This window comes from Onthophagus taurus, chromosome 6 (assembly GCF_036711975.1).
Source record: "Onthophagus taurus isolate NC chromosome 6, IU_Otau_3.0, whole genome shotgun sequence".
Lineage (NCBI taxonomy): Eukaryota > Metazoa > Arthropoda > Insecta > Coleoptera > Scarabaeidae > Onthophagus > Onthophagus taurus.
Window position 1 is genome coordinate 23,872,318 of NC_091971.1, and position 12,923 is coordinate 23,885,240.

The following is a 12,923-nucleotide window of genomic DNA, read 5'->3' on the forward strand; positions in this document are numbered from 1 at the left end:
TTCCTATTACAAAAAACAACTACTATACTTAAAAATGTTTTAGATTAAATATTAAATTCTAAATCACTTACATACGTCAATTTAATTTTAAAGTTCTCGTGACAATTTGCATTTTGAAATCTCTATAAAGCGCCTTATTGAAAACTGTCTATGTTATTATTATTAGTATAATTGCGTATCGAGTCTAAACCAACGAACAAGATGGAATTATGTGTGCACGTGTTTGTAATCGTTATAGGTTAGAAAACCAGTTTTGAAACTATTTTAATAGAAAAATTAAGAGATGGGTAATTTTTGGATAGATTTTATTGGGTTTTGTAGAACTGACACTAGTCCTAGAACAAGAAATATTCGGTCTAGTGTTAGTTCTAGTTTTAGTGCAATAAAAATGTGCAACAGTGATATCTTATGCTAACTAGCGCTACCTTCCGCTGTCGTTTGTAAAATGGATAAGATGAGAGATGTTAATCTATTTGTGGAGTCTCTGAAGATGGCCAAGGGCCGAAACTGGTTAGACTTAAATTCTATATAAAATAAAAACCAGTTTAAAAGTACAAAATCAAACTCTAGATTATTTTCTTCAAAAATTTTTACACAAATCGTCATCATATTGTCTCTAGTTTTAGTGATTAAATTTATGATAATAAAGTTATTATTATTATTATTTGTCGCTTAGTCAAGTGATGCAGAACGAGGTCCAAATATTATTGATTATTATGATAATTCTTGTAATAAAAATTCAGCCACTGAATATTTTTTTTAAATATCGATGAGCCGGTATAATACGTCGATGTTTTAATATCGATGATTGTATGAGCGATGTTGCATCCCTAATCAGGAGTTATTTGCTGAACTTCTTCTCGGATTTTGATTTTTAGTTCATCCAAAGTATTTGGTCTAGTGGTATAAACGTTACTCTTCAGATATCCCCAAAGGAAGAAGTCCAGCGGAGTCAAATCAGGTGATCTTGCAGGTCATTCAATTGGCCCTGTTCTCCCAATCCATTGATTGGGAAATAATTGATTTAAATAGGGAGGAACCGCATAGTGTGGCGGCGCGCCATCTTGTTGGAAGAACACTTGCCGTTGAAATCGACTTGGGTCAACATCATCGGGAAATCTGGCCGTTATGGAAGGAATGAGATATGTTTGTAGAAAACCTAAATATCTCTCTCCAGTTAGGGTTCCCTCAAAAAAACAAGGGCCCAGGATAGTATCCTGTACTATTCCGCACCACACATTAATCTTTTGCGGATATTGGGTATGCGATTTTCTTGCCCAATGTGGATTTTGGGTAGCCCAATATCGACAAGTTTGCCTGTTAACTTGCCCACTCAATGTAAATGTTGCCTCATCGGAAAAAAATATGTTTTTAACGAAATCTTCGTCGTCGTTGCACAATTGTTTCAACTGATCACAAAATTGCGATCTTCTATCAAAATCATCTTCATTGAGCTCATGAATGAGGTTTACCTTATAGGGGATGATATTTTGCGGTTTTTTAATATTTTGTGAACCGTTGTTTTACTAATGGCCAGATTCGACCCAATATCCCTTATCGTAATATGAGGGTTTCCTTCTACCTCGTCTGAAACATTTGGTCGGCCAGACTTCGAGAGATCCCGTACATGCCCATGATTTTTAAATTTAGTGACAATGCGGCTTACTGTACTTTGGCTTATGGGTTCATGGTCAGGATATGTTGCATTAAACAGCTCTACACTACTTCTTTTTGAGTTCGAGTTCGATCACCAATTCCAATGAAACACAGAATTTCTATTCTTTCCCGCTCGGTCAAATGTACCATTTTAATAAAATAACAACGAAAACAAATAAAAGTAAACAATAAACAAAAATTAACTCAAAAGTGATGTAAGAACAGTTTAAATCAGTGCTATAAGAAACAACAAGCTTTACTAAATCTGTGTTTGACACTTATAAAACTTAGAGAATTGTTTAAAATGATTGGTTGCCATAGTTACTCATGGCTACTGCTATTTTTTCCATGTCAAGCAAATTTGAAGTAATTAAACTTTAAAGTAATTTTTCTCAAAAATTTTCTTATGTAACGAATATTAATATTGACTGTACTAGATTCAGAAAAACATCTTCTTTCATACCGCAATAAAAATGGGGGATTGCCATTTGAAAAAAATATCGATGACGTCATAACTCAGTTAAAATGGCGGAAAAAATTTGTAACCCACACCAAAAAGTTGCAAAAAATTTAAATCTTTAGACCCTTCTCAGGGATTTTTCCATAAACCGTTCATAATGATTTTATCGCCTATATCCTGTTAGGGATATTAGTTATTTGATATTAGTTATTTGGTGCCGTACATGAAAAATATAGTGAAACTGGATCATGAACTAGCTGTACACATAGCAAATGGAGAGATTTTGAAAGCTGATAGGAAAGGTGAATTGCAAGGTATGTGTCAAGGTAGATTAATTACCATAGAGGCGATTATCGTAGCAGGGATTAATCATAATTTACTTTCTGCGTCAAAACTAACATCTAGAGAATATAGAATAATAGTAGAAAAGAACCATTTATCAATCTGTGGAAAAATTTTTGCATTAACATGTAATAATATAGGAGGGTTGTATGTTCTTAAAATGGAATACTTCAAAGAAAGCTGTAACATTACATTTGATTGGCACAGGAGATTTGGACACGCAGCACCAAACGTATTGAAGGATTTGGGATTACCAGTTCAAGAAACAAAATGCAGTACATGTGCGCAAGCGAAAGCGGTTAGGCAACCATTTCATAAAAATGAAAAAAGAACAAGCACAATTGGAGCGTTAATACACAGCGATGGATGTGGACCCATTACTCCAGCCACTATAAATGGAGAGAGATATTTTCAAGTAATCTTAGACGATTTCTAATAAACAAAAACGAAGCGGAAGATAATCTGAAAAGGTACGTAAGCGAACAAGAACGACAACATGGAGTTAAAATAAAGCGGATGCGACTAGATAATGGAGGTGAGTTTACTTCAAATAATTTTAAACATTATTGCTCAGAAACAGGCATAAAATTATAGTACACGATGAGTTATAGTCCTCAGATGAATGGAAAATCTGAGAGAATGAACAGAACGTTGTTAACTGTGATAAGAGCGAAACTAGTTGATTCAGGTATACCAAAGGAGTTATGGGGTGAAGCTTTAAGAGCATCAGTTTACGAGATGAATCGAACTCCAACAACATCATTGGAAAGAAGAAAAACTCCGGCAATGATTTGGTACGGCAGAAACGACATTTCTAAAATTAAAGTTTTTGGATGCCAAACATGGGTAACAATTTTACCAAAAGGAGACAAACTTAGTCCAAGGGCAAAAGAAGCAGTGATGGTAGGTTATTGTGGTGGAGGATACCGGATATGGTTACCAGAAGAAGGAAGGATTGTTAAATCAAGGGATGCACGGTTTGTGGAAGACATCATGCCTTACAAAGTTAAAAAGAACAGCAGCATAGACGAAGTTACTCCAACAACTGTATTAATACCAATGTCTAAAGAAGGAGAAGAAAAGACTAATGAGGATGGAAATAGTAAGGAGATATTGGAAGGAGGTGGAGAAGCAGAGGAAGAAAATGAATCGAGAGGTACAGAGGAGGAAAGTGAAGAGGAAATGGAACAAAGAACGTCAAACTTTGGGAGAAAACTAAAGAAACCTAGTAACTTACGAGATTATGAAATGTACACAGCTTATTGTTTATTAACACAGACTGAAGGACCAAAGAGTTACAAGGAAGCAATAAGTTCTCCAGAATGGAGGGAGGCAATAAATAAGGAATTGGAATCACACCGAAAATTGGCAACATGGACAGAAGTAGAATTACAAAAGGGACAAAAAGCAATCGAGACAAGTTGGGTTTTCACAACTAAGAGTGATGGAACGAAGAGTTTCAAGAAAAATTCATGAAAGGTTTAGACTTTAGTTATGCACCTGTGTGCAGGATGACAACGGTGAGGATTCTTTTATCAATGGCAGCACAAAACGACTGGATTCTGAAACAGATTGACGTTCCAACGGCATTTTTAAATAGTAATTTAGAAAATGATACTTACATTTATTTACCAGAAGGGCCAAAGACAAAAACTAAAGTGGGGAAATTGAATAGAGCTCTGTACGGATTGCGAGGCGCACCAAAGGTTTGGAATAATAAGTTTACCGACGTGATGGAAAAACTTGGGTTTTATCAATCAAAATATGATTTTTGCTTATATTGCAAAAAAAATATCATGTACTTTTTGTAGACGACGCATTGATCACGGGAGAAGATATGGAAATGGAAGAATTAATAGTAGATTTGAAAAGGGAATTAGAAGTTAAAGTATTTCAAGATGAACTATAATTTTTGGGAATGTATATTACCAAAACAGAAAACGGACTTAGAGTAAACCAACAGAAGATAATTGCAAGAATTTTGAGGGAGTTTAACATGGAACAATGTAGAAAGGTTTCTACACCTATGGAAGAAAATTTTACAAACGATGGCGAATTAGTAGAGACAGAAATTCCGTATAGACGACTGAAATGTAGTCTGATGTACATTGCAGTGACCACAGGACCGGATTTGTCTTACTCAGTATCATATCTGAGTAGATACTTGGATAAACCAACCGCTATGGTATGGAAGGCCGGAAAAAGGGTATTGCGGTATTTAAATGATACGAAAGACTTAGGGATTTGTTTTGAAAAAAGAAAAGGTCAGTTGGAAGGTTACAGCGATGCAGATTGGGGAGGTGATAAAGAAACAAGAAAGAGTGTTAGTGGTTTTGTTTGTTTTCACGCGGGAAATCCAGTGGCATGGCACTCAAAGAAGCAAAACTGCGTGGCTCTTTCCTCAATGGAAGCAAAGTACGTGTCCGCCAGCGTTTCAGCCCAATAAATAGTAAACTTGAAAGGTATTTTATCAGAGTTTATAACTGATGTTAAGCCAGTGATTCTTAATGTGGACAACTTGAGTGCAATATCAATGATTAAAACATTCGAAAATTCGAAACGGGGAAAACATATAGACATTCGATATCATTATGTTGTGTTTAAATAATGAGGTTAATGTGAAATATGTTAATAGTGATCAAAATGTAACAGATTTGTTAACCAAACCGTTAGGAAAACAAAAATTTGTAAACTTAAGAAAAATTAGTTGTAACTTGAAGCAACATCATAATTTAAAATGTAAATTATTCGTTGAGGAGGCGTGTTAGGGATATTAGTTATTTGAGGGTTATAAGTTTTTAACAGTTGGCATTACGAAAAGTCTGTTAAGTAAGAAACAATAATTAGCGCGGATTGTATAAAGAAACCAAAAACTGTAATAGGTATTGTTGGTGTGAATATAAAAGACAGTATAGTTGTGTAAAGTGGGTGTTTTCTTCAACTACCCATAATATATCCGTTACTTTACGGACACACTGTATAATAAAACAGTTTCATTCAAACCATAAGGTGATTAGATAATTGTTTACTTACTTGTTTATCCAAAGTAACTTCTAATTCCAATTCACCAGGACTTAATAAAAAATCTTTTCTAACAACGGTACACGGTTGTCTACCCTGTTTAGTGGGAGCGTATTGTATTTTACGAATAGCCATGGTGATGGTGCTGCGTTTGTGAGCTCTATCAGATTCGTTCTCACCGACAAAGATCTTAATGTAATAGTGAACGCCGCAGGGTTGGCCGCCCTCGTCTGGGCCTGTTTGCAGCATAACGGAGGCCGGCGAGCTCGATGGCAAAATAAACGTGAAAGGGTACGCATTACTACCCAATTTCTTTAATAGTTTTTCTTGTAGTTTCGTCGTTGTTGGTTGTTTCTCCGAGGGTGGATATATTTGCTCTGAAACTAGGTGTAGGTCCTTTTGGAAATTGAGGCCCATTATTTCATCTTCCTCCCGACCGTAACGGAAACTGCATACTACTTGACCAAATACCTTTCTGTATTTGTAATCTTCGTCAATAGCAACTACACCATCTAAAAATAAATAAATTATGAGAGAGGTGCTTCTAAGAATCGTTTATATTTTTTTGAAAGCGTAAAGTGTCGTTTACACGTTAAATTAAACATCGAAAACAGAGGACCGTGATGTTTTTAATTAAAACTTTTGATGCGTAGGATTTTAAATTAATTACTGAACAGAAAACAATTTTAAATTAAGGTTATTTCAAAACAAAATTTCTGAATAGACTAATTAAATATTTTCATGCAAATTGAGTTAAAACAATTTAGTTTCGTAGAGGATGGAGTTAATTGGGGTTTTATTAAGATGTTGTTTGGGTTGGAATTAATCTGTCGTTATGTTAGAATAGTTTAAAATAAGAAATATCTGGAATATAGAAATATATGGGGGAAATTTATTAACAATTTTTGGTAAATTTTCTTGGATGTTTTCGTATAATAACGAAGTAACCTTAAAACTCGTATTGATCATCTTTAATATACTCGAGTTGGCACTCAATATGATCTTGTTAGATTAAATCAAAAGAAAATAATTACAAATTTTAAATTCAAAACTATTATTAATAATTAGTTAATATAAAATGCACTGCAGCAGTGGGAATGTCAATTGTATGTACAGGGTGGCTCAAATTCGATGTCCGAATAGGCTAGCTCAGAAACTATAAGAGTTAGAAAAAAAGTAGCTTACATGTCATGAACCGAAAATGCCGAAAACCTCAAAGCGCTATCGTCTTTTGTTTTTCCCCTGGAGGCCAAAATTGAAAATATCGTAAAACCAACAAGTGCAATTATCTTGGATATTATTATATGTGGAGTATTATAACTAAGATATTATATAGACATTTTTTTACAGAGAATTTCATGACGTAGTCAAAAAATTTTTTTCGGTTTTAAATTATGAGATATCATGACAATTTTCGTTTTTTTAAATGGACAAACGTACATCAAACATAGTTTCAACATTTTTGATCTGGGAATCGTTTTTAAGAACAACACAAAACTAAAAGATATTATAATAAATTCTAAACAAAAAATAGACAATAACCAAAAGAATGGGGTCTACAAAATTAACTGCAACGAGTGCGATAACTATTATATAGGTCAAACTGGTCGAAACCAAAGGACTAGACTAAATGAACACTTTAATAATAATAATTCAGCCGTAAATAAACATATAGTATCAACAATACATTCTACAAACACAATAACACTTTTACATAACATTCCAAAATCAAAAAGTCTGAATCTGTATGAAGAATAGGAAATATTTAGACATAAATACTACGAAGAAGATAAGATGTTAAATGAATTTACTGAAACCAACAGAAATCACATTTTTATAGAAGTTTTTAATACATTAAAATCCAATGTTAATTTAAAATTCGCACCATTGTAAAATGTAATTTTCTTTTTTAATTCTTCTGTCCGATACTTATTTTGACATTCGTACAGCGCTGTTGATTAAGATTTATTGTATAATCAAAAAGATTATTTTGTAATAATTTCGAACATCCTAGTTCTAAAAACTTTGCATCTGCAGTTGTTTGAATGTAAAAGGAGTTTTTAATAGTTTTTAACGTTTATTTTGTATAATTTAACAATAGTTTGACAAGTGAACACGACATAACCTCTAAGAATCTTCTCTGTAACATAATAAATAGAAGTGACATGCCTCCAAGTTTTCTTCAAGAATTGAATTCCCTTTTGACTTGAAAATCAAATTCAATTTCAAATTCCATTTGCACTTTGAAATCCCAATTGATTTAATGCGTTTTTGTAAAATTTTCAATATATGTTTTTTAATTCGTAGCGAACAACCTGAAGACGGTTATAGAATAATCGAAACCGGTCGTTGAGAACAAAATTTTTAAATAAAATTTAATCTTCAGAAATATATTCTGTATTATTTTCACCGATTTTTAAATGGAAACAACCACTGATTATTCGCTTATTAAATTCCTTATTTTTTTCTGATTACAAAAATATAGGGTTTGACAGGTCTATTACTTATTCTTTTAGAATAAAACTCAAAATAAACTTTTTTTTTAGTGTCGTCAAAAAAAATTAAATTTACAGTTTCCTGTAAATTATAATTAAAAAAACATATTTCTCATATTTGAAACAAATACATTTATTGAACTATTTAATTTATATTTGTTTTACACACAAGTTGGAATAGATTGCATCATTTCACATTTTTTATTAATATTTAATATTATTATTAAATGACTAAATAAATTATTGATAGATGGCGCCCATATATATATTTTTTTAAAGTCCCTAAATTTACAAAGTACCGCGGTTCATGAAGCCTGTTTTGAAGCCAAAATGGCGGTTTGACAACTTGTCACTGCACCTCACCACTTGTTTACAAAAATATTGCCGTCTTGTCTTTGGAGTTGCAACAATAGCAGTAAGAAGGGCTTTCGACTCTTAAGAGTACCACGAGAAAAAAGAAAGGAGTTTTGGCGTAATGTTATCATAGAACGACATAGTTTTAAATTTCCCGCTTGACTTTCGAGCCAAAATGGCGGCAAACCGCGGTACTTTGTAGATCTAGGGACTTTATTCTTTTTAATTCAAATAAACATAGCAACATTTGTTTGTATTCAAAAATTTTCTGAAGTGTCAAATCCTGTTTTTTAAAATGGATTACGAAAAGTTTAACATGTTGGAATGTTACATATTAGAAAATAAAGTAAATTTTATATAAATTTTTAGTAGAATAATTCTTAGTTATAATACCGTAATTTACAGGAAACTGTAAATTTAATTTCTGTGACGACACTAAAAAAATTTTTATTTTTAGCTTTATTCTAAAACAATAAGAAATAGACCTATGTATATAACACTATATTTTTGTAATCAGAAAAAAATAACGAATTTAATAAGCGAATAATCAGTGGTTGTTTCTATTAAAAAAACGAAAATTGTCATAATGTCTAAAAATCTAAAACCGAAAAATTTTATTGACTACGTCATCAAATTCTCTGTAAAAAAGTGTCCATATAATGTCTTAGTTATAATACTCCACCTATAATAATAACCAAGATAATTGCACTCGCTGGTTTTACGATATTTTCAATTTTGGCCTCTAGGGAAAAAACAAAAGACGATAGTGCTTTGAGGTTTTTGGCATTAGCAGTTGCTCGAAAAACGAGATCATGACATGTAAGCTACTTTTTTTCTCACTCTTATAGTTTCGGAGATAGCCTATTCGGACATCGAATTTGAACCACCCTATACCTATTTCTAACATAAGCACATCTATAAAGCCACATGGATTCAATGGACAGTGTTTGACTAAATTGGCCATGTTCTAATAGACATCGATTCCGACCTGGCGAGAAATACATTTGAAACATGGAATATCACATCCCTAGGGGGCAAAGAAGTGGAAATTGCGTATAGCTTTTGGGCATATCGGAAAAGAAGAAAAAAGAAAGCAGTACAAAACATTTTGCCAAGGGATATACGCTAAGATTTTCAGGAACAGTCGCAGATATGAAGGCATAATCGTAGACGAAGCACTAAAAACAAGGATGGGAACCAATAAACTGAAGAATTATACAGGTATATGGACCTACAGTAAATATAAACAGGCAAGATAAGTATATGTTCCATGAGGAGGTACAACGAAGTTGCAAGATAAAAATACTGGTAGGAATTCAGACAAAAATTCAGGAAAACTACAACGACAATCAGGAGAAACTCTGGAATATGATAAAAACACTCAAAAATACACAAGGAATCCTAGAAGCCTAAAGATTACATTATGCAAACACTTTCGGGAAAACAGAGGAAGAAAAGATTGAATTAGAACGGGAGGAACAGGAAGGTACAGAGGACTAGCAGACACGGGAATCTATAATGGAAGAGGAAGTAAGGGAAGGAATAAAAAAGTTTTAATTTTAATTCGCGCGGAAAAGAAATAAACTCAACAGGAAGAAATAACAAATAAGAATTGTATACAGAACTCTTTTCGAAAGACCACGAAATAGTTCCCGAACTTGAATATATTACAAAAATCGATGGTAGAAATCTGCGTATTATAGAGAATTTGTATTGGAAACAGAAAGCAGGGGTTTGAATCGATTAACCGAGGAATGCTGCAATTAACAAGGTGTCTATTTCCGCTATTATTCAACATTTACTCGGATATGATTTTCAAGCGATTTTTCTTACAAATAAAATCATTTTGGGAACCGTTAAAGATAAATTAGACGTATTTGGTGCTAAATATAAAGACTTTTTAATTCTAACTCAATTTAATGAATGTTGAATACTGTTGTCATGATGAATTGTTTTACTATGATGTTGAAGTATTCTCGTTTTCCGCATAGAGGATTATAAATTCCTGATCGCCCATTCTGTAATCATTTCCCATATAGAATTTGTTTATGATTTCATCGGTTATAATCTACAGGGTGAGTTTTTTTCCATGTTTAGTATGGAGATCTCGAAAACTAGCGGAGATAGAGAGACGATTAAATAGGGAGGAATTGTAGTTTTATGAACTCAATTGGATGAGCTTTTTTTGTTATATCCTTCGACACCTATGGCTCCGCTATTACTGATTTTAGGAAAAATGTGTAAAGAAAAGATTTGTAGGGTATTACATGTTTAATAAAGCAGTCTAACTGATTTTTTTATTTAAGCAATGATTTTTGAGTGGTGACACAAACTTGTAATTTTTCTAATGGAAACCATAGTTGGCCAAGACTTTATAAAGACGACCTTTTCTCAACGATTCTAATGATATACCACTTGACATGAATATTTTTATTAATAAATAAATTATAGCCATTTATTCTTTTAATTGGAAAACTGTTTAGGCAGTATGCTATGGAAACAATTGATAGATACGTTTGGTTATGACAGCTTAAGGCAAACGTATGTTTCGTTTAGTTTCTAATTAACGTTGATTGAGGTTTTGTAAATTATAATCAATATGAATTTTCTAATCAATAAAAGCGTGATATCATTGAGTGTTACATTTTATGGTTTCCATTAGAAAAATTACAAGTTTGTGTCACAACTCAAAAATTATTGGTTAAATAAAAAAATCAGTTAGACTGCTTTATTAAACATGTAATACGCTAAAAATTTTTCCTTTACACATTTTTCCTAAAATCAATAATAGCGGAGCCATAGGTATCTAACGATATAACAAAAAAACGGTTTTTTCGAGATATCTAGTTAGCCATGCATTTTATCCAAAAAACAAAAAGCTCATTAAACCGAGTTCATGAAACTGTAATTCTTTCCCTATTTAATCGTCTCTCTATCTCCGCTAGTTTTCAAGATCTCTATACTAAACATGCAAAAAAACTTACCCTGTATAATGATTTTCTATGTTAAGCGGTTGGTAACTGTGAACCATTATGGCGGTTACGAACAAGAAAGCTAGAGCGATAGTGTTGTAACAAAAAGTTAATAAATAAAATAATTTAAAGTTTGTCTAACAAACATTTAGGTGTATCATATTACATCCTATAACATGGTGTCAGGTGAAAAGTAACTTTCAGTGGAATCGGAGGATTGAAAAGAAGATAAAAAGAAGCCAAAGAAAACGTGGTCAGAAGAAAGGTTAGGTTCATCGTAAAATTGAATCTAAAACAGCGACGTGGAATTAAAGATTGAAAAGATAAGTCATTTATATCCTTATTCTTTGTAATCTTACTACTAGTTAGTTTACCTAGTACCAAAGGTAAAAAGAAAAGAAAGAAATAAAATGGAAGGATTAACGGAAATATTACAAAAACAAACTGAGTTATTAACTCTGATGGCACAACAGTATCAGAAGCCTGTGCAAAATCAGGAAAATGTAAAAATTCCTTTACCCGGACCTCTAAACGTTGAAAAAGGTGATATTGCTCAAAATTTCGAGTACTTTAGTAAAACATGGAACAATTATGTTATTGCACCTGGTATCGATAAATGGCGTGATAAAGATGAAGATAAAAAGTACATACATTCATTACAGCACTTGATGAAGAAGCCATGATCATATACAATGATTTTAATCTTACATTTGAGAATAAAAAGTCTTGTACGAATGTGATGATATCGACAATACGTAAAATTTTAATAATAATAATAGCGCAAATCAAAATGAAAATGAAACTTTGGACGAATATTTTTTAAGATTACAATTACTTATAGAAACATGCGAGTTTGGTACATTTAAAGATGATTTACTCAGGGATCGTATTGTTTTGGGTATAAAAAACAGAGATGTTAGGAAGAAATTAATAACAAAACCGGAATTAACACTACAATAGGCTATTGATATCTGTCGAGTTGACGAAATAACATCAGAAAGGATGAAAAATATAGACAATACCGACAATTTAGTGAATAAACTAATAAAAAAAGAATTTAATGCAAAATTATGCTTATTTTGTGGAAGAAAACATAAGTTTGAAAAAGGATTATGCCCTGCGTTTGGTAAGAAGTGTTTGGAATGTTGTAGAAAAAAACCATTTTTGCAAAGGTAATAATACAGATTCGGAAACTGAAATTAAGAAAATTAGAGATGATTAATTAGTTGTAAACAGAAAAAATTATTATGTGAACTTGATACAGAAGCAAATGTATGTATTATTGGACAAGAATATCTAAATAATATTATGAATGAAACGAACCTAAATAAATCAAAACATAAGTTGTATTCCTTTGAAGGAAATCAAATTAAAGTTATTGGAGAGAAAACTCTAATATGTCTTCATAAAGGAAAAGAATATCCTGTTAATTTTCAAGTGGTTGATGCAAAATTTTGTAATACGATTACTGTAAATAATTTGGATTCTATTGAAAAATGATGATTATAGAAAAATACAAAGATGTATTCCATGGTTGTTTAGAAAATTCAATCAATGTAGAAGTTGATGAAAACATTACACCCAGTATTCAAAAAGCTAGATAAATTAAAAGAGGAATTAGAT

General features: G+C 32.2%; 1 protein-coding gene across 1 annotated transcript in view; it reads right to left on the reverse strand.

Annotated features, from left to right (window-relative positions):
- LOC111416582 (arrestin 1) overlaps positions 1 to 12,923 on the reverse strand; it is a 75,316-nt gene that overhangs the window by 3,557 nt on the left and 58,836 nt on the right. The window contains exon 3 of the mRNA XM_023048639.2: positions 5,492 to 5,991. Within this exon, the coding sequence (XP_022904407.1) occupies positions 5,492 to 5,991 (500 nt within the window). The remainder of the gene's footprint in view (positions 1 to 5,491; positions 5,992 to 12,923) is intronic.